The sequence below is a fragment of the Microtus pennsylvanicus genome, chromosome 18 (assembly GCF_037038515.1).
Source record: "Microtus pennsylvanicus isolate mMicPen1 chromosome 18, mMicPen1.hap1, whole genome shotgun sequence".
Taxonomy (NCBI): Eukaryota; Metazoa; Chordata; class Mammalia; order Rodentia; family Cricetidae; genus Microtus; species Microtus pennsylvanicus.
In genome coordinates this window covers 33,740,924-33,767,571 of record NC_134596.1, presented here as the reverse complement: position 1 = coordinate 33,767,571, position 26,648 = coordinate 33,740,924, and the positions used below count along the sequence as shown (strand labels likewise).

Below are 26,648 nucleotides of genomic sequence, written 5' to 3'. Positions count from 1 at the left end.
AAATCTTAGGCTCACAGTGGTTAGATAATATTGTGCAGATCATGGTAGCTAAGAAATGTCAAAGTCCAGTCGGAGCCCTCATTGGAGTGACAGGGAAAAACGCATTCTGCTCATTCCTTCTATTATTCAGAGCTCTCACATAGACTGTGTTACACATGGGATTCTCTTGTATTTTTGTATGTAGACTGTATGCGTGTGTCTTGGGGTTGGGGAGACACATGCTGTGGCACATGTGTGGAAGACAGTTTGTAAGAGTGGTTTCTTTCCTGCTAACGTATGCATGCCTTGAGAGATAAAGCTGATGCCACCAGGTTTGGTAAGGAGTGTCTGTATTTGCTGGGCTCTCTCGGAAACCTACATTCTCTGTCCTTAACTGAGGTTCATATGCATCCTCTCACAATGGTCCTGAATGGGATTTTTTGGATGTTTGTTTATATATTATGTATTATATCTTTATCTTTGTCAATAAGTACTTGATCAAACGTAAAGACTACTATATTATTCTGAAAATATTTTCAATATTTATTTATTTTATTTTGTTTATGAATGATTTGTCTGCCTGTATGTCTGTGTGCTACTTACATCCTTAGTGGCCACAGAGGTCAGAAGGCAGCATTGGATTTCCTGGGACTAGAGTGTTAGAAGGTTGTGAACCGCCATGTGGATGCTAGGAATCAAACCTGTGTCCTCTGGATGAGGAGCAAGTGCTCGTAACCCCTGAGCCGTCTCTCCAGCCCTACTACCTTTATTTCGAATAATGTTCTTCAGTGATCCTTATACTTTCTTCATGTCCTTGGGAATCAAATAAATGAACTCTCCAGGAGCAATAGGACCAGCATTTCATTTTGATAGCTTAAATGGCATTAAATGTGACTTCAGGGAACGAGCTTTGTGGATTCTGAAGGCTGTTTGGTTTCACATGCAGCAGAGGCCCTAGATCCTTCTATTGAGAATTCGTCAGCCTGTGGAAACGTGAGGGAAGACAGTAGTACAGTGATGTGCCACAGAGACTAAAGGGATTGTTACAGTCTTCGTGTACTCAGAGCAAAACTGACTGTGGAAAGCCAATCTTCTAACTTCTAGTCAGTGTTTCTTCATGCCCATCCTGCTAACTACTGAGTTTGCCATAGTAACAATTTTTAAAATCCCAGAACTAATTCTGGAGAGGAAGAATAAAGATTTCTTTGTACTTTCTTATTAAAAAAACTTAGAATTCTATGGAGATGAATTTAAATAATGGTTCAGGCTTTTTTTTTTTTTTGAGACAAAGTTTCTTTTGTAGCCTTGGCTGTCCTGGAACCAGCTCTGTAGACCAGGTTGGCCTCAAATTCAAAGAACATGTTCAGGCATTTTTATGCATTTAGGATTTGGGTAAACTAATGTTCTGAGACAATCTCACCTTTGAAATGAAATTTAGGTATTGAAGATTGCATAAGAAAAGGCAGGTGCAATGCTTAGCATCTGGTACATAAATGCTTAGAGTATAAGTATTGCTATAAATACTATATAGTAGTATTTAGTATTGTTGGTAGTGACACTGTAGATACCATTAAAGAGTAATATTTTGTATTATTTATGTTTATAAGTATACATGCTAAATGGAGTTCAATGACATAGAGATGGGGGGATTTGCTGAGCATACAGTACATGGCTTGCAAGGCATGTTGGTTTGTCCCTTTATCCATTATTGTAGCGCTTATAAGATGCTTAGTAAATAGATACGCAGTAATGAGGCTGTGTTTCATTGGTCAGCTGGAACCTTTGATTGACCACTGCTTTTGTCCCTGCTTCTTTTTGAGAGGAGAAAGATATGTGTTGTTTTTGGTAATTGTCGCAAAGTTTGTAGGAACTTGACTGATTGTTGGGTAGAATTTCTGTTTGAGGTAGAAGATTTTTTTTTATCAGGAAGTCATTAAGAAGACCTATTACTATTATTAACTGAAGTTTTTTAGCAAATAAAAAAATATAATTATTTCATGATATTGTTCTGATTCTTTAAAGAAAGTTAAAGTAACAGAGCATTGTTCATGGAAGTCTACTCATGAGCTTGAAATTGGTCTATATTCTTACTATATATTTTTTAAAGTCCTGAATCTTCTTCAACACAGGTCCTATTCATAAGAGGAAGTTAAGAAAAGAATTTAAACATGAAGGTCACTGTGTTATTTTTAAAATCTTGAAAGATGGCAGTTTCCTTCTTTCCTGTATTCTCTTCCTTTACAACCTTATATAGGAATTCATGTTACTACTCGGTACCCGGGAAAACACAAATATGTTCTAGTCATATCCGTGTTACACAGCACATTATGACACGATAGTCAAGTGTTTGGGGGAACTGAACACAGCACAGATATGAAAGATGTCATATAGTGTTTGTGTCTCTTAGCAGGCAGCAGGTTCTAATTACCATAGCGCCTTGGCATGACACTCCTGAAGGTCATTAAGAAACGTTTGCAGAAAGCAATAAGAGAAGGGTTTTCCTTCCTGAAGGAAAACTGGAGTTAACGTCAATGTCAAATACACCCCTTACATATACAGAAGTCCCTTCTGAAGTGCGACTTCGAATGCCTGTACTACGTTTTAGGTAATAAGGAAACTTGTTTAACAGCAAGTTACTCGCTTAGGAAATACTCAGCACCTAGAGCCTACTTCTCTTTACACTTTCATATACTATACATTTTTCTCTGTGATAAACTTAAACACTGTGACGTAGCATTTCTTATGAAAATAACTTCTTTCCTATATTGGCAATGGGACCAAGGGAATGGTGTAAAGAGTAAGTAATATATGGATTTTGATTGTGTGTATTGTTAGAAATTAGAAAGCTGAATTTGACAATGGTTTCTATGATACGTTTTTTCAATATATTGTCTTATATGGTCAAATTTATTTCTGTGGCCCTAGAAATTCTTAAAGACAGGTATCTATCTATCTATCTATCTATCTATCTATCTATCTATCTATCTATTAAAAGTAACATGTAGTAAAGGCAAAATGAAATGAATTATGTACTCAGAGTAAAGCATTTTATATCTCTGGAATCAAAAATAGATTTTTAAATTAAGATTTGTTTAAGAAATAATTTTAGATGATGCCTTTTTTGACCTGATTCCCTTTTCTCTTGATAAAATTTTCAATTTCATGACTTCAAATTACAAGTAACCACATTTAGTGAAACTTGCGAAGCTCACTTCAGCTGGAGGGAAACAGCCTGACAGTTATTCTGGCAGATTTCTAGTTTCTCCTTGTTTGTCCAGCTCCTTCCTCGGTGTGCTTTGCCTGTGTGCCTTCCTCTCACCCTGCCATCCCTGACTTCAAGGTGCATGATGGTGCCCTAAGCAAAGAGGGTTTGATATGAAACTTGAAAGTAAAAAGTAGTACCTGCGGGTAGAGATGAGCTGATGAGTTAGGGTCATGAGGCTGCTTTTGTCTACCCCACTGATATTCCTGGCTCATGTTACCTTCTAAATTACGTGGGCGTTTTGAGCTGTGTCAGATATTCTGGTTTGGAGAAACATGATTTTCAAATTCCATTTTCAAAATACATTGAAGTAGACAAAGTGAAAAATATCTTTTCTTCCCCCATATTTCATAATGTCTAAAAGGAGCACCTGACAAACATCAGTGGTTTGTATTAATGTCTTTCAGCTGGCATCGAATGATTTCCATTCTAACTTCTGTTGAAATGAGGTGTCTGCCATTAATGTTTTCTGAGCATGATGTGACTCTTAGTTCAAAGGTCAAATATGGAAATAACTATAGACATCAAGATGGTAATGGTATGATATTGCACAAATAACATAAATTTTTGAACGTCGACCAAGTTGTGAGCTTCAAATTATACTTTATATAAAATTTATTAAAACTACAGGGTCTGGTTCTTCAATTTCCAGTTGAAAATGTAAGTGCCCATATTGGCTTTTAATTTTAGAAAGAATATGGGAAAATTTGAAAATGGATTAATGACGAGGGATGAGGCAAGGGTTTGGGATGGTTGTTTTGGATGAAGAGTGCCTGCGAAGTCACTCTGCAGGTGATGATTGTTGTCAAATATGCTATGTTTATGTTTTGAGAAAATCTGGGCCCTGCTGAGTTTTCAAGTCCATCATGCCCAGCAAAGTCAGTTGTACTCCTGACCATTCCCAGGTCCCAGATTACTTACGCTGAAGGAAGAAAATTTAGCGGTGTTATATAACCAACTTCTCTAATTCTTGAAGCTTTTTTTTTTACATCTTAAAAGGTAATAAAGACTTAGGTGTGGGCACAAACATCATCATCAAAAAAAGAGATCATCATATCATAAAAAGAGATGATTCATCTCACTAATGTTATTCAGCCAAATAAGTGAAGCCACTTCATGGGTTTACTGGAATTATTTTTGTTCCTTAAAGCCAAGTGAAGGTGGTTTTTAATGCTCTTTAACTTCTTCTTTAAGTCTTAGAAGCCAGTGACCTCAATTGAGGCCATAGGTGTTACCCGAGATCCACATTTTTTTGCTCGGCAGCTGCTGATCTTTTCCTTCAACAGCACTGTCTGTAGAAGCTCATGAACATGCTTATATGCAACCTTGAATTCCAGTCCTGTTGAACTTTAACTTTCCCAGACAGACACAGTCTAGAAGTGAATCACGTTGTCATAGCGGTTGGATACGTTAAAAGACAAGCTAGATACAACCTGACAGAAATATCAAGCTCTGATACAGTTTTCCTCTGTCCTTTAAAGAAAGAGGCTTAAATTCTTATGTAATAGCTACATGCTCCATTGACTTGTAATAAACGTTTATGAGGAAAAACCATGCTTGCATTGAACATTAAAAGGATCTTCACTTTTAGAAAGAATGGAAAAAAAATACACTAGCATTCAACACAGGAACGATTTAAGTTGGCAATAAGGAAATCTGGATGCAGAGTAGGATAGGTTCTTGCTGTTTGGTTATATATTTATTTTTATAAGGAAACAATTCTTAAGCCTGTTCTATTTATTTATTTAGCGTGCATGCCTAAATAGTTTGTCTGTGCGTGTAAACGTGCGTGAACACTTTTGCACACGGGCAGAACCCAGAGACTGGAATCAAGGTGTCTTCCTCTGTTGCTCTCCACCATATTTTTTGAGACAAGGTCTCACACTGAACCCGGAGCTCAGTGATTGACAAGAATGTCTGACCAGGACATGGTGGCGGGCATGTTGCTGACTGATCTCCCATCAGATATTTCTCTGGAAATGATCACTTGTTTTGGAGATTTTCTTTTCCCTTCGCACTGTTTAAACTGAGAAACGGTGTCAGCTGGAGTCAAATATTACGGGAAAGTTTGAAGTTTCTAGGGCAGCTGGAGGACAGAAGCCTGTTAGCATTATTTGGCCTCAACTATAGTTTATTACAGCCTTAAGGATGTCCACTTTCATTTGTTTTATAAGAAGTGATAATTGGAGAATATACATTTTAAACAATTAATCAATATGGATTATTTCCTAGTTGTCCACCACATGCCATTTGGTGAAGCCTTATCAAAATCATTATTGTTTAATCTGATTTTTAACTAACTCATAACTGGATGCCGTTTTTATTTTTCCCATCTGTCACCTGTTTCTCCTTTCCCTCCCCCCACTTTCCCCCTTCTCCTCCCTCCTCCTTTCCCTTCTCCTGTCTTACTTCTCTTCATTCTACCCTCTCCTGTCCTTGTCGTCTTCTCTTGTTCTTCCTTTTCTTTGTGGTTCTGGAATCAAGTTTATGGCCTCTCACATACTAAACAATTGCTCCAGTACTCAGCTAACTGTTGTTTTGTTTTTAGTGTGTGTGTTATTGAATACACGTGGGTATACCCACCCATGTGTGTGTATGGGGGGGCTGTTTACAAGGTACAAGACTGTCTTCTGTATCACCCTTGACTTCTTACTTCATTTATTTATTTATTATTTTATTTTGAGACTGGGTTTCTCGTTGAACCTGTAGCACACTACTGGCTTGACTGACTGGCCATTGAACCTCCAGAATTCACAGTGTTGGAATCAGAGACATACACCAGTGTGCTGGTTTTTTTTAATGGGTTTTGTGGCTATAAACTCAATTTCTAGTGCTTGTGCAACAAGCATTTGACTGACTGAGCCATCTCTCTAGCTCATATTTTCTTCTTGAGTGAAGTTTTGCTGCCATGGAACATCCATTGTGTTCTAAATTCATATCCTTATAATGATTTATTCATTATACAAACTGAATAATGAAACCATTCACATAAGAAAAAAGAATTGATTTATAGGCACAAGAACCACAGTATCACAAGCATTTTAGGTTATGAAAAAGAAAATACAAAAACCTTCAAGATTTTGGAGCATTATATAATCAGCTTCTTCATGGGTTTGTCTTTTATCTCTATTTGTTTGATGACCACATTTTATTTTTGCCACCTTTCATTGCTCAAACCATGTTTTGCTCAGTGAGTATTTATTATACATAAAGTCTTTATGAATGACCATGCATTTTAAGATCACCAGGAATAAGAGGCAATTTAAGCTTTGACATTTAACCTGTACGGACACTTGATAACTTAGGGAGATGTGAATAATCAAATATAAAACAATCTGGCTTGTAATTAAATGCTCTTTGACATAAAATGAATCATTGTAAAAGGCTCCAGGCTTGTCAGAGTTTCTGAAAATGGGAGAAGAGATATAGAGGGCAGAGTGAAGTGTTTGCTCTAATAGATCCTCACAGAAAAGTAAGCCTTGAGCTGGAGTTCCAAGGCTGTTAGACTTTGTCTATTTGTCACGGAGGCTGCATAAGGTCAACTTGCATCACAGATGGGATTGAAATAGTGTGAGCTGTGGATAGGGAACGGGGACTTGTAGTGATAATGTGGACTAATTTAAGCAATGCATCTGGGAGCTAATCTGAGCCACATATGAAAATATAGCCTCATGGCCTTATGATATCATCAGTTTGGCTTGTCAAAACCTACTTGTAATATAAATTAAGACAAAAATGGCTTGGACTGACTGACCCCTGTAGACTCATGAAAGAGTTCTAGCTGCTCTCAGATATTTTTATAGACTGGGCATTGCTCATTTCCAGAATTAGTCTGAGCTGCTGGAAACTGGAGAGTAGAAAAGACTGGTTACTTTTGGACGATAAGATAGAGCAGTTCTGAATTCTAAGCCTAGATTTGAACTGTATTTCTTGGGTGATCACTTTTTGTTCCCTCTTTTTACCGGTGGAAAAAATGTTGAAGGGCCATTCATTCTTTCAACATCTAATAGTTGCTTAGAACTTCCTTTGAATTCATTAGATGCAGATGAGTGAAACCAAGCTCACCTTCATAATTGTAACAGGGACCCCATTCTACAGAGTTGAAGATGAGATATCTGAAAGAATGGACTTTAGAGAAACTTTATCTTTTTTTGTGGAGGGCTAACAATGCCTCTTGCTAAGCACCCCTACACTTAATTCTATATCATTCACGTATTACTATATATTTCTTTCTGATGTATGTACTATTGTCTCTTCATTTTTCAAATGCCAGGTGAGAAAAAAATTAGGTTGAGATAGAATAAGTATTACGTAAGTTCACACAGCTAGTAAAGAGACTTCTAACAAATTAATGGCTTCAGAGTATATGCTGAGCTGGTACAGCATAAAATTAGTTGTGTGTCTTGAGGGGCCCACAACAGAGCTTTTTTGTTTGTTTGTTTGTTTGTTGTTTGTTTTGTGTGTGATATAATATATACAATTTATGTATGGTACATGCACATTTGTGTGAGGTATGTGTTCTAGGCATACGTGTGTGTGATATAATATATACAATTATGTATGGTACATGCACATTTGTGTGAGGTATGTGTTCTAGGCATACGTGTGTGTGATATAGCTATGTGTGATTTATGAATGTGTGTATGTGTGCACGTATGTGTGCACTGTGGGCCTGTGTTTATAAACTCAAATGTGAATGTGAAGGACAGAGGACAATGTGAGGTGTCCCTTTCAGTCATATTTCCTTGAGACAGATTTCTCATTGGTTGTACCTGGACCAAGGCCGACATAAGTTAAGCCCCCATTCTCCTGACGTGACCCCTACTGTGTTGGGGTTGCAGACATGTGATCTCTTCTGGCTTTTTATGAGGGCTCTGGTAGTCTGATTTCAGCAAACACTTTTAGCCACCGAGCCATCTCTCTAGACTGCTACCCATCATGAGATACAAAACCCAGAATTCTACAAAGGGCAGTGAAGGTATGCAGATTTTAATGTAGTCCATCACTTCATCGGGCGTTTCCCATCTGTAGTCAGATTTGGGAAAGTCTGGTAAAGTCTTCCATGTCATAATAGGAAACTGTAGGAGTTGAGAAAAAAGGATGAGCAGATAAAAGGGTGAAGAGGTGTTGTGCTTTGGAGGGGTACTGGATAAGGTTGTGTAAACTCACTTTTTCCTCTGCCTGTGTTGTGTAGTTAGGAAATGACAGTGCTTGGAGGGGATTTCACCTCCCATTCTTGTTTCTTTATAAAATGTTGGTGTAGTTTAATTAAATACAAACAGAAGAGCTGATGATCTGCCAGTCTATGAAAGAGCTGTAAGAATTAGGCATTGTATAGTTTGATATACAACACTTGGTTTAATTAAATATGTTTCAGAGAGAGAAGAATCAATTAAAATTAACTTTACAGGGTAGAAAAATCACATATATCTTGATAAATAGCGGATCACAATACACATATGCTTTATAAACTCTAGTATTTTATTTTTCTTGGAAATGGCTGATTGTTGACGCACAAGAGGAAGCTAAAAAAAGGGACCAGTTCTATACGTACTATTAACACTGCCAAGGCCTTTTCAGAGCTCTTTGAGCAACATATTTGCGTAGCCCTTTGTAAGATGTCATATTTCTCCAAACTGTGAAGAAATTCCTAGTTGGAAGAAAAATGCTTGTTTGAAAATTAATTCATCAGAAAAGGTACCTGGTGTTATTCTCCTGGAATTGGCTAATTCACAGAAATTTTTTCCTTTTAATTTTTTAAAAAGTCTTTTAATAAGATGCCAAAACTTTGGGTAGGAAGCAAACCACATGAATGGAAAGCTTTTAGCTTAGGTAAAGTTAAAAGTTAAGAGGGAAATAGGAATGTTGGCCTCACACTCCATGTAATATAGTGAGCTGCAGTAGGAGCAAATTCTGTTCCTACTCTCTCTTCCTCATTGATTTTTTTCCACTATTAGTGTAGAAAAGAAGGGTCATGGCTTCATAGTGACTCCTGGGAATCAGACTTATGTGTTATGAACTCAAGGACAACAGTTGTCCTTTATTTCGGATCCCGTAGAGTAAGAAATATGGTGGTGATCTTCCTGTGTCTCTTTTGTGGATTTATTTAACAGAGTTGCCTTGGGAAGTGTCTGAGATGATAAGCAACTCTTAAAATTATTTCAAGAGTTATAAATTACTTTCAACATGAAAAAATAATATCGGACCAGGAAATCATCCCCTTTTCAGACCCTTTTATCTTCTGTTTTAGATATCCATTTCAGGAAATTGTTATCCAGTGCAGCTCTGTGGGTGGAAGTTACCAGGAAACAGATTTCATCTGCACATAAGAAAATAAAGCAGTTTGACAGTGGAACAGACTGCTGTCTCTGGAGGAATTCAAGTAGGGTGTTTCCTCTTGGCTGCAAACTCTCAGAGAAGAGACAGACCCTAGGTTAGATGGTAGAAGATGAGGCCCTTTAGGTTTTCTAGTTATAAAAAATATACGTTCTACAACAAGTGATGGTTACAATACAGCAGGGGGAAGGACTTCTTTTATACACACCTCATGGGAATAAAAACTATTGTTGTCTCCAGAGACATCACCAGAGTGTCCTCAAAACAACAGCAAAAAAACCCTAAACACAGAGCTGCTGTATCATTCCTCACTCTATCCCTGAAGGAATTTGTGTTAGCATACAGCTAAGATACCTGCACATCCATGTACAGAAGCATTAATCACAGTAACCGATTATGGACTCAGGTATATCATGAGTAGATAATGGTAATATGTATACACAGATGTTTACTCAGCCATAAAATAAAATCATTTCATCTGCAGGAAATTGAGAAGAACTGGAGATCCTTAGGATAAGCAAAGTAAGTCAGTTCCATAGAGAGAAATGTTGTTTCTTTCACATATAGGGAATCCTAATGTTTCTTAAAATACAGAAATGCAAAATAGGGACAACTAAGGAAGAAACGGATCAATGTGGGTAGAGGGGAGATAAGAAGGTGAAGGGGACATTGTGAAAGAACGTTATTTGCATGTACTCATTGTCACCATGGAACCCTCTGCTTAGTGCAGTCAATACATGTTGATAAAAATAGAGCACGGGAAGGAGCTATAGATTCACAGGCATGCAGATTGCCAGGGGGAACAGAAGCCGTTGGGAAAGAGCGAGCAAGAACAGTTCACTAAAAGGCAGTGTATTGACAGGTGGACCCCATCACCAGTGAGGGTGATAATGTATCTCTAAAAGCTGTGCCATTTCTAATTAGTTACTAGAAATCTGTCTTATGAAATGGGTAGATATATTGAGAAAGTTTATATGCAAGATGCTTACCTTAGATGTTTTATTCTGCCTAACGTTAGAAACCTTAAAAATCCAATGGTATGTGTATACCCAAAGAAATGTATATAATCCATCATTATATATACAAGCAGTGGGGTTATCATAGTAGTTAAGATTAATATAATTGAGGGATATTTGTGATGTTTGCTTAGCTAGATATAACCATTTGAATTTAAAATATAATTGTTTATTCTGAAATTTTAGTATAATTACATCATTTCTCCCTCCCAGTTCCTCTATCCACTTTTAAGAAATTATAATTAACTTATTTTCTACTTACTGAGTAAAAGGAATTAAGATTGATAATTCAAAAGACTGCATATTAAAGATACACAACTCAATTAGTTATGTGTATATACTGTGAAATAACCACTTACGTCAAGCTAATTAGAATATCTGCCAACTCAATAAAAAGAATTATACTTTAGTAAAGTTAGTGACAATATAAATTCCCTGACAAACCCTGGTTATTCCTGACTCCTTTCTAGAGGTAACTCAGACATAAGTGGCTTGTCATTAACAAAGTTTCATTTTTGTTATCAATGATATACGGTAACCAAGGTACTACACTCTGTTCTAGTTCCTTCTAGTCTGTTCCTTGACAGTAGTCGTTAATAAACAGCAGTCCCCTTAATGACCACTCTCATCCAAAAATGCACTTACTCTGTGCTGCGTATAGCCTGAACGTATGTAACCTCTCCCCTTTCACTCCTACAGTGCTGGGTTTAAGAGTTGAGACAAATGGGTCAGAAGGGTAGAGTCTGTGTGACAAAGACTAGTGTATACTATGTAAGGAATCCCTAAAGAAGAAGGAAAGACTAGTTCATGCTCCATGTCTGTCTGTGTGTCTGTTCATATCTACTGATTTCCATCATGATGTTCAGTTGCGCCCTGGGAATAGCCATCTACAAAGCAGAAAGATGGCCGTCACAGACACACTGAACACCCTGGTAGCTTGTTCTTGGATTTCCTGGACCCAAGAGCAATAGGAAACAAACAAATGCTTTTGAAGTTGCTTTCTTTAAGGTGCGTTGTTAAAGATGGCCAAACTAACACTGAACAATTATGAAATCACACAATAAGACATCTGGATACAAGTACCTGAATTTTCAAATACAGGGTTTTGCAGCCTAAATTTGCTACTTCCTCTTTATCTGTAGTTACTTAACTGCCTACAAAGTTAATCTAACTTAATATTACGTAACATCAGCTGAATGAAATTAAATAAGACAAATATAATAGAAAAACTATAACATGGTAATAGAATTCTAATTCTTTCTGGAAGTGGGGGGGGGTCTTGATTTCTTTAAACTGTTGTTTTCCAATGTGCTGAAGAATTTTGAGGACCTTGAGGACTAATGCTTCAATAAATAAACATGGTGGGGGGGGCGCGGACAGATCAAGCAGTCCATCACAAGGATTTCAAGTGTATGTATCATCTTAACATGACAGCACACCAGAAATTCTGTTAATTATGTCTCTGGGACATTGGGACAAACGTGAACTAGGAAAATAATACCGCCCTCTAGTGACCACCAGCTCCCTGAGACAGGGGAACTCTGGAGCATTCATTTCAGAATGTGGATTCTTTTGGAGCCAATGGCAGAATAGGAATTAAATAAAAATGAATAGACTTAGCAAACATACTGATGTAGAATGTTACTCAATAAGAAAAGAGGTGAAATGTTTTCTAATAATGCTAATTTAAAAACACTTTTCTGTTTTCCTCAATCTTGACACTGTTCTGAATGCATGAATTTTGTACCTTATGAACTGAGGGGAGTTTTGGTTTTAGTTTTTTTTTTTTTAAACCAAGTATATTCAGGAAACATATGTGAGGAAATGAATCATTGGTAAAATTTCCAGTTGGGTTTTGCATCATGAAAACGGAAAGGAATTCCAAAATAAACCCTGTCCTTCCCAAAGTGCATTTAAAATCACTTTGATTTGAATTACTGTATAGTAAACACAATGATTAAACATTCCAGAATGAAATGACTATTAATGAGGAAAAATACAAATTTTTTATAAAGTATTTAATCCTAAAGGAAGTGGAGATGATTTATTGGTATTTTTAAAGTTCTGAACTTTCATGTTTAATTAGATCTTAGTTTACATATTTTAAGAGACATTAGTATCTTGGTATATTAATATTGCAGATAAAGCAGCCGTCTAGAATCTTGTGGGTTAAATTTTTCCGGGTCTCTTAGAAGTGGAGTTGGATGCTTGTGAGCCAATGTGTGAGTGCTGGGAACCAACCCTAGGTCTGAGTCCTCTGAAAGAGCAAGTCCTCTTTACAACTGAGCCATTTCTCTTTTCCCTATGTTGTTTTTTATTTGGCAGAATTTTATTGTTATTTCATATCTTTTAAAAATATTTCTGATAATACATTGGTAATATCTTTACATAATTCCCACTCTTCCTCTCCCCTCTCCAACTACTTCTGTGTTCCCTACTCTCAACTTTATTACTAATTTTGAAATGATTGTTTTTTCTTTTTCTTTTCTTTTTTCTTTTCCTTTTTTTTTTTTTTACAAATATACATCCTACCATGTCCATTTAGTGCTTTTTGTATGCACATGTGTTAGGGCTGGCCGCTTGGGATTGGATTACCTACTGGATTACCTCTATTGAAGGCTCTTCCCTGGAGAAGGCTAATTCTTCTTCTTTCTGCAGTCATTGATATCCTGTAGCTCTTCACCTACAGGTTTCCTCAACTATGTTGTTGGCATGTCCACTTGTGTGGTCATTATTTAGGTCTTATTTACACATTTGTATTAGTGAGATTTCACGGGTGTAGCCTTTTCATGTCTAGAAGACTATCTCACATCAGGAATCCTGGTCCTCTGCCTTGGACAGTCTCAATATCCCTTCTGTGATGAGAGGATGGACTAGTTACATTCTTTTATAATTCCTCTTTTTCTCCTCCACTCAAAACAATGTTTTAGTTTTATTTAGTTTATTTTATCGACAGGAGTGCTTAACTCATGTATCCCTGTTCTTCAAATGTGTGCTCAGTACCTGCAGAAGAGGACTTTGAATCTCCTAGAACTGAAGCTATGGATGGTTGTGTACCCCGATGTGAGTGCTGGGAACTGATTCTGGGTCCTTTGTAAGAGGAGCTCTTAACTACAAGACATTTCTCCAGGCCCATTCTCTTCATTTCTAAGAAAAAATTGGGGTTCAACCAAGAAATGAGTAACGCAAAAATGTAATATATTTCAGAGAATTCTTTAATTTTTTTCTTCCATATTTTCTTCTTGCTTTCTCTTTGTTTTATTTCTTACCATTCTATCTTCTTTTTTCTTTTTCCTCCACCAAAAGCAGAATACATCAAATGTTAGAAAGAATAGCATTTATGGGGTAGAAAATGTCTTCTATTTTACAATAATTTGTGACTCCTCTCCTTACAAGATGCTGCAGATGAATAATAAACATTAGAACGTAGAAATAACTTTCCCATATCTGGAGAGAATTGCTAGTAGTCTTTAAATCCCGACAACTTTGCTTTGAAGACATGTAACCTATAAAATATGCTTTGCTGAGAATCTGTTCTTCCCTCCTCTGATTTGTCTCACCATCTTACTGGATTTAATTATGTCCTTCTTAACTAGATTTCAATCTTAAAAAAAAACCTATTAAAATAAGCATTTGTGTTGATTTATGTGAGATATATTTACTAGAATTTTTACAGATTCAATCACTTTGCAGAAGATTTATCTAAGACCGTCTTAATGCATGGATTTGCATATGACTTCTGGGGGTTACAATAAGAGAGTTATGGCAGTGACCTATGTAATTTTGTAGCTTTTAAAAATGTATTTCTTCTTTCTTTATATGTGTATAAATATTATTGCATTTCATGTAGAGAGATGATATCTTCTGATAATAGTGGGACTTTCATTGACTCTTCAAATTATTTTCTGTGGCTTTGGGCAAACTACTTGACTTCTTCAGATTCCTTTATAAATCATCTGCAAAATGCATGAAGTACTTGCTTTCTTACAACGGTTTGTAACATAAGAAAACATCTTTTATTCATCCAGCTTCATTGTGTGCATCAGATTATCAAGCAGTGGGCCCAGCTGCTGTGATATATACTGTGTCAGCTTTAAAGAGGTGACGTTGCTGTCACTTCTTGGTTTTATGTATATTTGGAATAGTTGCTTTTATATTTCTAATGAAAATTAAGTTTTGAAGCTAAATTTGGCCATACATTTGGGAATACACATTTGCTTGTTATAATTTAATGGTAGCCTTCATTTCCTACCTCATAAGCAGCACAGCTTAGTTAAGTAGTTTAAGATTGTGATCCTTAACCGAGGCTAGATTGTTAGAGTTATCTGGAAAAACTGTAGAAAAGGTATCCAGATACTACCCCAAACCATGGAGCTGAGAATTCCTAGCTGAGTATCTCTTTTTTTTTTTTTGTAACAGCTGTCATCTATGAGGTGTTAGAGCCTAACTTAAGGAGCTGATCTGAGGATCACAGTAACAATCTGTTCTAAAGCAACCGATCAAAGTGATGTTAAAGCATTTCAGAAATGCTGTGCTCATAGGGAGATCAGCAGGCACCAAGAGAAACAGGAAAAAAACAAAGGAAGTCAAAGGCAGTCAGACGTCATAGAACAAAGGAAAAGTGTGTTGGAAATCCCTTCTCCACCATACCATTTCTAGTCCATTGTAATGAATATGTCCTTGTGGCTTCCTCTAGTACTACGGAATTGATACCTCAGGCTTCTCTAATGATTAAGAGCAGGAACAAAGACCATCTTGGGAATGGATAGCGTTATGAGAAGGGAAGACATCTAGGGCCGTTTTCTAAAACCACTTAGTTCTAATCTTCAGTGATCAATCAACAAAGTATTTATAGTCTGCTCTTTGCTTCTGTTCTTTATTTAAAGTCAAGCTTAGGAGGTGGTGTGTGCAGTGGTTAAGAGCACAGGTACTTGAGGCAGAATCTTTAGGATGGCGATTTGGTTCTATAAATTTCATGTTGTTTTTGTTGTTGTTGTTGCTGCTGCTCCTAGCGGTGGTGGGCCAAATTTTAATATCATAATGACACGTTCTGTCATGTAGAAGAGATATTGCTAGCAATTACATTCTCAAGTTCCAGGGGGATGTTTAGAGTTAATAAATGCAAATTGAACAGTAAAGATAGGTAAGCGTGTTTACTAACATCTATAGGATCTGTTCTATATAATTCCTTTATTCGAGCATGAAGAAATATTTTAAGAGTGATCAAATGGAAATGAATTTCTTTTAAAAAAGTTAAAACACTAAAACAACAAAAAGACCCTATATATTATTTAAACAAATGGATCACAGTTTTACTAGATATGGTCTTATTTCAAATTGGTAATTTGCAACAACGTATTGAACTTAGAGTGTTCTTAGTCAAGTGAGCCACACAGAGAAGAGAACTATCATGGTGTGACTTACAATTTAGAATCTAATAGTTGAATTCACAGAATCAGAGGGGAGAGTAATGATCACTGGGGCTTTCTGTGGTGAACTTTGGAGGGAAGATGTTAGATGAAGATTATTAGTAGACGGGAGAAACAAGTTCTGATCACCAGTTGAGCAATGTGGCAATTGTAAGTCAGTAATGTATTACGCGTTTCACAATGCAGAAAAGAGTTGAATTAGTGACCTTAGTGCAAACAAATGGTAAGTGTTGATGCAACGCAGGGAGTGACACATCTCTGTTAGTGTAGTGTGGTCATCTTATATTGTGCATTCATGTAAATATTTCACCTTATACCTAATGAATGTGTACAGTACTTATTTGTCAATTAAAAATAAAATAAGATTTAAAAAGAGGTGATTGGAAGAGTGTTGAAAACATGATGGGACAATACAAAAGTAACAAGAATCCTTGTCTCACTGGGATAACTCCCATCTTCAGGCCAGGGCAGTTCCCATAGTTTAAGGCAAAGCTGTAAGAGAGGCTGGACTGAAGAGTTGGAGGGGACTCTGTGTGAATGGGTAGGCTGCGTAGAGATGGAGGGAGTTCCAGAGAGAGGGCAGACTACAAATGCGGTTCCTTTTAGAACTCTCCTTAGCTTATCAGTGAGTTCTGATTCCTGTGATGCCGGATCCAGGGTAGTGTAAGAAATTGACCCACAGATGCAAAAATATGTGAAAGTGATTATATCATTAGCAGAAAGGAGAAAAGTCAGTTTTATGGCCATTAGGAGCAAAAGATTTTCTTTTTCCCTCAGGAAGCTTTAGTGAGATGAAAGGAACCCTTCAGGATTCTTTCTTTTTGGATTTTCGAGACAGGGTTTCTCTGTAGCTTTTTGGTTCCTGTCCTGGAACTAGCTCTTGTAGACTAGGCTGGCCTCGAACTCACAGAGATCCGCCTGCCTCTGCCTTCCGAGTGCTGGGATTAAAGGCTTGCGCCACCACCACCTGGCTTCCTTCAGGATTCTTGAAATTTGTCATGGTCCTTAGAGAGCAGGGAGAGACCAGGTCACCGTTACTTTTCATTTACACTTGACTCTGTTTTGACTCTTGTCTTCTTTGTTCAGGTAGGATTGTGTCTAAGCAGAGCCTCTGCATCTGTCCTGAACCTCAACTGCAGCCTTATCCTTTTACCCATGTGCCGGACACTCCTGGCTTATCTTCGAGGATCACAGAAGGTATGAAAAAATATGTTTATGAATATCTGTTTAGAAATCAAGTATAAGGATCACATGTTAATTTTGCTGTTTTTTTTTAATTGATTCCTTTTCAGAATTTTACTTCTCGGTGATGGTAAGGGACACAGCCATTGTAAAAGTGGTCAGAAGACTGTTCTGCAAAATTAGTGTAGGATAGAGAATTGCAGATGTATTGTCAATTATGCTTTCAGGGACTATTTTCAGTACTTCAGAACTCTCATGACTCCTAACAACAACTCTGCAATCAGATATCACTGGTCTATTTTAAGCTTGAGAACCTGAGGCATAGAGAGTATGGCTTGACCAAGATCGGAAATGCGTGAATGACAGAGATAAAATGTTAATTCCAGTTCTGAGCTCTTTTCCACTCTATCAGACCTCATTGAGGTCTCAATTTTTCCTTAACAAAGTTCACATGAGCAAACCTGAGTCCTGTGGCCTTTGAGTATTTTACAGAGTGGTTGCTAATAAGTGTAATAAGTGCAATTTTTCATTGCTTAACATGCATGACTCATTTTGAGCTATGCAAGAGGCTGAAATAGATGCCCTTATTGAGTAACAATTCTCATCTAGAATGCTTACTTGTTGCAAAGTGAGAGAGGGAATGAACAAATTCTGTGTCATTATTTAAGAGCTCAACTACATTTTTTTTGGGTTCGATTAGTCTTTTGCATATGTGTGAGCATGAACATGTTTGTATGCATGTGTTGATTCTTCACCAAAATAATCAGGGTTACCCGGGTAGATAATTAATTATGTTTTCAGAGCTGTTGTCAGTGATCTGTGAAGTGTGCAATGCTGATTTACTCTAGCAAAACTTCTCAGTTTTTTTTTCAGGCAGTTATACTTGAAAAGTCTTTATCTTAATGCAGTCATTTATGAAAATAACATTCCCCAGGTTGCCAATATTCCTAAATGCTAGGATTTGGTCCCTCTGGCTAGACATTGGCTTGGCACGAAGAGAAGGCATATAAGTGGCAGAATGCGAGAAGTTCCCTCCAGATTTCTCAGTAGATAATAGCCTTAAAGAGTTGTTGCCCAGTACGAATCACAGCTATTTGAAGATTCGTGGCTATTATGTTTCTACAAATCTAGCGGGTATTTAAAACCATAGATGTGATTGGCCTAACTAAAAAATAACTTTACTTTGCAACAAAAAGGAAGTCATGTGTTCTATCAAATTTAAACATTTTAAAAGTATGCTAAGTTATCAGACAGTTTCACCTATGTTGTGACAGGACCGCTGCTGATGAGAGTTGGAGACAAATGTTGGCACAGACTTAAGTACAGTGATGTTTGCTTTGAGCAACGTAAGAACACAGTGTGGTTCTAGTCTTTGTATCCAACAGCGTGTCTTTCCGTTTTTTACAGCTCAATAGTATACTTTCTCACATTCATTTGAATGCCTTCAGTGAATCATTATGCCATAATTCCCTCAATTTTGACTAATAAGCTTGTGCTATAGTTTCACATTTTTGATGATATTAGCAATGGTGTAATGAAAAAAAATTATACATATTTTGACTGGTTGTATTAGTCTTACCATATTAATTTGTTTTTATTTAGGTTCCAAGCAGGAGAACAAGAAGATTATTGGATAAAAGTAAGACGTTCCACATAACCTGTGGCATAACTATCTGTATTTTCTCAGGTGAGAAAGTGGAAAATGATCGTTTTTTTTTTCAGAATTGTCCATCTTACCAATACAGAATATTTGATTTCCTTCTGTATGTTTTCTCCAACCATGAGCTTATTTAGTGATTTTCTAATTAGGTATTTTAGTCACTCTTTTTGTGAGTCTGGAGACAGTTGTGAAAGGAAGTAAGAACATAGGTGTTTCTTTTTTTATTGATTTTTATTGAGCTCTGCTCCCCTCTCTGTCTCTCCCCTTCCCTTCAACCCTCTCCCAAGGTCCCCATGCTCCCAATTTACTCAGGAGATCTTGTCTTTTTTCTACTTCAAACATGGGTGTTTCTTATGGCATTTTGTATTATGTTGTTCAGATGCTGAACCCAATGTCATAGTGACTTTCTTATAATAGTAAATAATATCATTTGTAAAGGTTAAAGTAAGGAGACTAAGCATTTCCAAGCTCAAATGTAATATTGTATGACCATATGTGAATGAAAATTAGAATGTGAGATTTTTGTTTAAAAATATGATTCTAGCTCAAGATGTATTCAGCCACCATTTTTTATATTGACAATTGAGTAGAAGAATAGAATTTAAATACGTGTAATTTTAGTAAGTTATCTACATTCAGGTGATTTTCGTTTTGTGTTTTAGACTAGTTTCACCCAGATATTTCGTTGCTTAGATTACTATTGGAGTTTGTTTATGGAGAACTGTTGACTTCTAGACAAAGAACATGCGTTGAAATCCCCACTGACTTATCCCTGGTGCGGTTCCATAGGTGTGCATGTGGCTGCCCATTTGATGAATGCCCTCAACTTCTCAGTGAACTATAGTGAAGATTTCCCTGAACTGAATGCGGCACGATACCGAAATGAGGTGGGTGGTCCTTGCCCTTCCATTTTCCTTTCGCTTGTCATTGGATAACTAATGAGGGTCTGTGATTTTTACAGAAAATTTGTACCTTGCTGCGCCTTTGAGTGCTTTTAAAATGCGGTTGTCAAGTTGAGTTTTATTCCCTTTCAATAGAAATTGCAGGTAATTACTATTCTATAGTTTCTCCTGCTGAAAAATGGGAGTTTGCAGTGTCTACTTTTTATATCCTGCTATATTCAGAAGGTTGCCACTCAGATCTACTTTCTGACTGCCAACAGCCTTTGTCTAATTCCTCTCGGTTAGCTGAGAGTGACGACAGTGCCAATCTCAGGTAAAAATACTTTAATAACTCCCTTACTGTGCAGGGGGGAAAGGGCACAGCTGCAGGCTGATTATTTGTGGATACTAAATAATGAAGTTATTTGACTTAAGGTGTTAGTGTGTTTTTATGATTCTTTTGTTTCCATGAAATAGACAACCTTGAGCTGAATTTCCTAGCATGCCTTATCTGACTCAGGGGATGCTGTTCTTTCATTTCATCTCTCTGTTCTTGAGATGAGATTGTATGTGGTCAGCCAGAGTAGATGCACAAGCACATGGAAAGCCCTGGCTAGGTCTCTGTTGCTCAGTACTTTCAGATTGTCTTCCCAGGACCAAGGCTGCAACCAAGCCAGACTGCTCTGTCTCCATGCCCTTTTATGATAAATGACAGTGACTTGCCCTTTTATTAAATGTTCCCCTCATTCCATACTCCATTTAGTCCTTCACATACCATGAGAGCCTTCTCAGCCAAGACTGCTATAATCATTTATTTGACTGTCTTCCTTAAAGGAAACAAATGACAAAACAAATTGTAAAACTGAATACCTCAAATAATGTTCAATGAATCTGTTGCCTCTAGGACCATATATAAACATCAATATGATTTGATTAGTATGACTAGGGCATGGGAATTGCTACTTTTAAAAGGATGACCAAGTGATTATATACTGAGTAAAGCCCTGAGATTCTCTGGAGAATGTAGCTGCCTAGCCTGTCCAGTGACAGCACTTCACACAGCGTGTTTTCAGGCTGAGTTCTGTTTCTCTGTCTCCACCAAACTCCCTGTGCCATCCTCTAGCCCTCCCCCACATTATCAATATTTGCTTCTTTCTCACTATTATCTCCTTAGTGTAGCCTTCCCTTTTATGCTCCTCTCTCTATAATTCATACTTCTTTAACACCTCCAGTAGTTTTCCTGTTTTCATGCTATCTGCTTATAGTTAGTTGTCCAATATTCCACTGTCTTGGCTGTTTTTTAGTCTTTCAGATGGCAGATCGTGAGGATGTGACAGGACATGTCTGTGTTGCCCTGGCTGTACTGGAACTCACTTTGTAGACCAGACAGGCCAGGAACTCGTAGAACTCCACCTGCCTTTGACTTTCTGGGTGCTAGGATTAAAGTCATGTGCCAACATGATTGGCCCGTGTTTTAGAGTTAAAAATTATTTTTTTGTTGGGCATTGAACACAGAGTATTTAAAAGCTATCTTAGCTGTAGAGTCTGGACGATAATAAATTTCTAAACTTACAATATTCTGGGCAACATAGTGAGACTATAATATACATTCAATTTTGCAATATAGCTTAAGCTATTGAGTCTCAATGTCATTGAAGAATAGACATTACAGACAGCCTGTAATCAGATCAATGGTCAGGCCTTCTACCTTATCCAGAGATTCCCTTTTCTCAGGCAGGAAGACTTCTCTGACTTTGCTTTATATAATGCAAAAATGTCCTGAGACTTAATTGAGTTGTTATTCACACTGTAAGAGTGCTGCTCTAATTCCTAATACACGGCAACAAACCTTGCAAACTTCTTGCAGAGGTTTATGCAGTTAGCATTTTATTTTCCAGTGAAATATTTTATTTTTTTCTTTTCTCAGGATCCTAGAAAGCTTCTCTTCACAACTGGTAAGTTGTTATTCGTTGTTTTTCCTTAGATTCACCAAGGCCTTTGGAAATTAGCATAGTCAAATTACCACATTCTATAAGTGATGTTAATAGTCTAGCTATGATGCAGTGCCAACTGAGGGAAGGAAACTGGTAGTTTGGAGCTCAAATAAACAAAGAGTAAAATCAATCAGTGACATTGGTTTGTTGTATATTCTTTGACAAGTTCTTTGAATGAAAAGACTAAGCCGGGCGGTGGTGGTGCACGCCTTTAATCCCAGCACTTGGGAGGCAGAGGCAGGCGGATCTCTGTGAGTTCGAGACCAGCCTGGTCTACAAGAGCAAGTTCTAGGACAGGCTCCAAAACCACAGAGAAACCCTGTCTCGAAAAACAAAAAAAAAAAAAAAACCAAAAAAACAAAACAACAAAAAAAAGACTACAACCCTCATGCCCCCAGAAGGCCTGCTTTGAACTGAGACTGATGCTGTGGAAGGTCACATACATGTCCTGAGTACCTGCTCTCAAAGTTTAGAGGGAAAACACCAGACTCTTGGCGTCAGTGCAGTTCTAATAATTGAATCATCTTACACTGATAAGCGAGATTCAATCTTAAAATCAATAAGCAAGGTAGTTACTTAGGTTTTGAGTCTTTGTTACCTTTTCAATTTGTGATTGATTGTTCCTTTTCAAGACTATCCATTCAAGGTCATTCAGACAGGGCATTTGGGGTGTAATTATGCATTGTAAAGGCTACTAGTTAATCATTTTCATATGAATATATGTAAATAAGTAGGAGTACATGTGCCAATTTTCTTTCTCAAAAATACAAGTATGTGTCTTTATTATTTGAGGGGCTCAAGTACTTTCAGATAAATAAGGATAATTCATGCAAGCAAGTTTATGCAACTGGACTAGTGATTAATTTTAGTCTGTTTTTCCTGTGTTTTAGAGTTTATGACCATAAGCGTCTAATGGATTAGAACTTAGCTTAGTTGTTAGCCAAGAGTGTATTAGAAGCCATTCAATGTTTCAAGGATAACTCTGTGTTTATCACTTAGAGTCCCCTGTGCTGTATTCTCAGTATGAGCTATATGGACTCTTAATCATTTTGAGAGACAGAATTCTGCACATACATGTTTTTTTCTACATTAGTCACAGTATCTAAGAAACTGAACCATACCAGCTAAAGAAAATATGGTACATACATGTGATTGAATTCTATCCATCCTCGGAGAAAAATAAAATCATGACATCTATAGAAAATAGGTGGAACTGAAAATTATGTTATATAAAATATGTTAGGGATAAAGCCTGTGTGTTTTCTCCCACAACCAAGTCCTACTTTCATTTGTGTGTGTGCGTAAGTAAGGAAATCGTGGAGGGAGGGTTAGGACCCTAAGGGGTGGAATGGGGAAAAGCAGACAATAAAAAGTATTTGACATGAAAGTGGAAGTGAGTGCATGGGAGAGGAGAACAGGGGGAGGAAAACAGGGAGATTCAATAGGAACAAAATATGACTGCAAATGTCCTAATGAAACCCAATATGTTGTATACTGTGTTTACAAATACCGCAAAAACAAATTGGGTATACAGAAAATAAAAGCAACAACAAATTTTAGATAAAAAGATAATTTTATCAAGAGAATTAAAAATTATTGAATTTCTTCTCTGTAGTTTTCTGATGAGATTCAGTAAGCTTATGACTTTGCCAGAGGAATAATTACAAGACCATAATGCCAGACCATTTTGAAGATTGGCTGGGTGGTCATGGGCTTCTCTTTCATCTTCCAGTGACAAGAGTTAAGCCTGCTATGTTCTCTCCCTCTCGTTCCAGATTTTTCCTCCATGTTTTCCTCGTTCTGCTTCGTGCAGGACATTCTCTAGTCAATTTTAGGAAATATTCCATCCCAGTGCATCTTTGTAGTTCTTCTGAGATGCTTTATTGCACTAATAAGGCTTGTGACTCTTCAAAGAATGCTTCTGACTCTTTTGAGAAACAGAAGTGAATATCTTACTAATAGAAAACTGTGGATGTATTCCAAATTACCCATTAAGATGCTTTGTAGAGAGATATTTATTTACTGACCAATTGTGGCAGGTCCAGACTAACACAGGAATCCTCCAAACCTAAATACTTAATGATGGCAGAATGAAATTATCAGGGAAGTCCATCAGATCCCAAATTTTGTAGTATGTAATAATCATGGATTCTAACACTTACATAGCTTTTGAGGCTTAAGTAGAGGGTTTTGTTGTTTGTTTGTTTTTCAAATCTTTCCACATCTAACTAACATTCACTAAATTGCCCATATATATGGAAAACACATTCTTTGATTGACTTTAATATGCATATGAGTTAGTCTTTACCAAAATCAAGACTTCATTTATTTCCATTACCCTGCTCCCAAATATGACCCTTAATTATCTCTCTTATTTTCTGTCCCTTCATGTGACTCAGCTGCTTTCATAACTAAAAGGTTACACGAAAATTCTAGACTTTTACATAAAAATTAATCAGCACACTTTTACATGTTAGTGGATGGGAAAACTTTACATCTTTTACTCAATCTAATAATTTGGGGGATTCATTCATGGTGATGCTTAATCCAGCAATACTTCTTGTTATATTGCTTATTAATTTTCCAGATATGTGTAGCAATACAACTATTTCTCTACTTATCTGTCGATGTTAATGTGAGTATCTATATTCATGACTATGAAAAACAGCTATGAATATTCTCAGAAGAGTATTTGGGTTGATATATGCTTTCTTCTTTGAGTATATATTCAGAAACTAGGCCATTCAGGGATACTGCTTTCAAATAGTCTATTGTCTGTCCTTCAGGGTGAGGTGGACTAATTTCCCCCATATGGTTGGAAAGCAATCATTTACCAAGAGGAAATGGAAAAGGTGCCATGAAATGAGTAACATAGGAAAAAAAATTGCACGGAAGACATTGTTCAGGTTAGGTGCGTAAGGCAAGGGCAGTTTTTTCGAATGGCACTAAGTCTGTGTATTTGGAAAAGAGCTCAAAAGTTTAAGTGCCAGAGATTAGATCCCTTGTCTTGTATGTGGCTCTTTAAAGTGAAATTTGTTTCTAACATAGCGAGTATTCTGATATCATTAATATCTAGTTGTTGCAGAGACGCTGGAATCTGAATGATGCCTACATGCACCCTCCTTGCACGGTTTCCAGACTGGTTGTTTCGTTAGTGGTTAACTGTCAGTGAATGCTTTTCTGCCCCATAGCTGATGCCTGAACAAAAAGAGAAGTGAGAAGTATATATACTGCTCCAGATAGACTCAGTTGAATAATTCTTCCTTCTGATCCAATTTTAGAATCTCTCATATGGGAAAATTTACTACTTACTATTGTTTATGTGATTTTATGAAATTAAAAAATGTAGTGAAATAGGAAGAGTAATTAATTTTACAGTAATAACATAGTAAGGTATCTATTTACATCTTACCTTAGATATTATATATCTGTTCATTCTAGTCATGGTGTATGATCTAATGCTAAATTTGTAGCTATAAAAATATCATTAATTTTAACATGTCTGTGGGTTTTCTTTTATATTTAAATGAATTTTATACTGTATCAGAGCATTGGTTTTATACTTTGTAGACATTATTTGTCTGTGGAGGGTTCACAGTGTTTGGGTCTGAGGGGGGTAGATCAGAGGACAAATTGTGGAAGTTTTTCTAGTTTCACTGTGTGAACTATGGGGATGAAATCTAAATTGTCAAGCTTGGTGGCAAGCAGCTTTATCTGCATGCTGTCTCACAGCCCATATCATGTGTTTGATATGAAGAGAAAATACATCTAAAAGCTTTCCTCTAACACCAGCGTAGTTAGGGTTTATCATCGAAGATTGAGAAGACAGATTATTAGAACCTTAGGACCAGAACATTTATTTCAAGGTAGTGTCTTCTATATACAAGAGGGAAGCTGCACCCATGAATTATCAACAATATTATTGCCGAAACAAGATCCACATGATGACATACCAATGTGGATGAGGGAACTCTTCCAAACGAAGAGCTACAGTCAGTGAATGGCAGCTTTCATTAAACGCTATTTCCTTTAAAATTATTCTCTTCCAAAGACTCAGGGATCCTTGCTGAAGAAGGAGTAGCGGAAAGGGTGCAAGAGTTAGAAGAGCTGGACAGCTATGAGGAAGCAATGTCTTCTGAGTTCAGCAAGGTAGATGCACAGGTGAACTCACAGCAGTTGTAACAGCACAGTGAAGACACGCGAAGCCTAAAATAGGCCCAAATCCTACCATGCAGGGCGGAGTTGGACATAGAATTCCACCCCCAGCCGAGTAGCTATTGGCAATTCTTTACTGCTGGGAAAGAAAGGATCAATTTTCTCTAAAAGTATTCTTCTGATAAGTCGACCACCTTCCAGTAGAAAACCACAGATCTGTGAACGTTTCGGTAGTACAAATTGGCCTTGTTGGGAAAGCGGTGAGATGAGGAGTGGACACAAAGTTGGGGGGAGGGGAAACAGTAGGTCTGGAAGAGTTGGGGTGGAGGGCAAATAGAAAGACAACACACTGCACAAGATTCTCAAAGCACTAAGAAAACGTGATTCCAAGTAGTGAAGTCCAAGAAGTGATACAGAAGGGAGTTAGTAGTTCCATGCAAGGATAGAACAAGTAAAGGAGGTGAGTATTGTGGTGGAAATTGTAGAAACAGGATGCTCTTGCATTAATTAATCTCATTTGGTAGGTTATGTATGTGCAAAAGTAGGTATGCCTTCATCATTATGAATAGAACATCCGGCAAGGCTGCTCCAGGAACGAGAGTCTGCCTTGTCTGAAATACTTTGAAGCTGTACTGATTTTCTTAACAGCTTCTTTGAGGGGTTGTATACACAGAGAAATACGATTTGAATTGGCTTTCCACTGAATGGTGTACTATACTTTAGGCTTTAAGGTCATAATTTGTAAACTTTCTTC

At 37.1% G+C, this 26,648-nt stretch overlaps 1 protein-coding gene across 3 annotated transcripts in view; it reads left to right on the top strand.

The window, feature by feature from the left end:
- The window catches only part of Nox4 (NADPH oxidase 4), a 91,239-nt gene that overhangs the window by 9,187 nt on the left and 55,404 nt on the right, over positions 1-26,648 (top strand). For 2 of the 3 annotated variants that reach the window (XM_075952725.1, XM_075952726.1), the window contains exons 3-6: positions 17,109-17,219; positions 18,807-18,891; positions 19,654-19,751; positions 21,673-21,700. In XM_075952725.1, coding sequence (XP_075808840.1) covers positions 17,109-17,219; positions 18,807-18,891; positions 19,654-19,751; positions 21,673-21,700 — 322 coding nt within the window. The remainder of the gene's footprint in view (positions 1-17,108; positions 17,220-18,806; positions 18,892-19,653; positions 19,752-21,672; positions 21,701-26,648) is intronic. The other variant, XM_075952727.1, reaches the window with a different exon arrangement.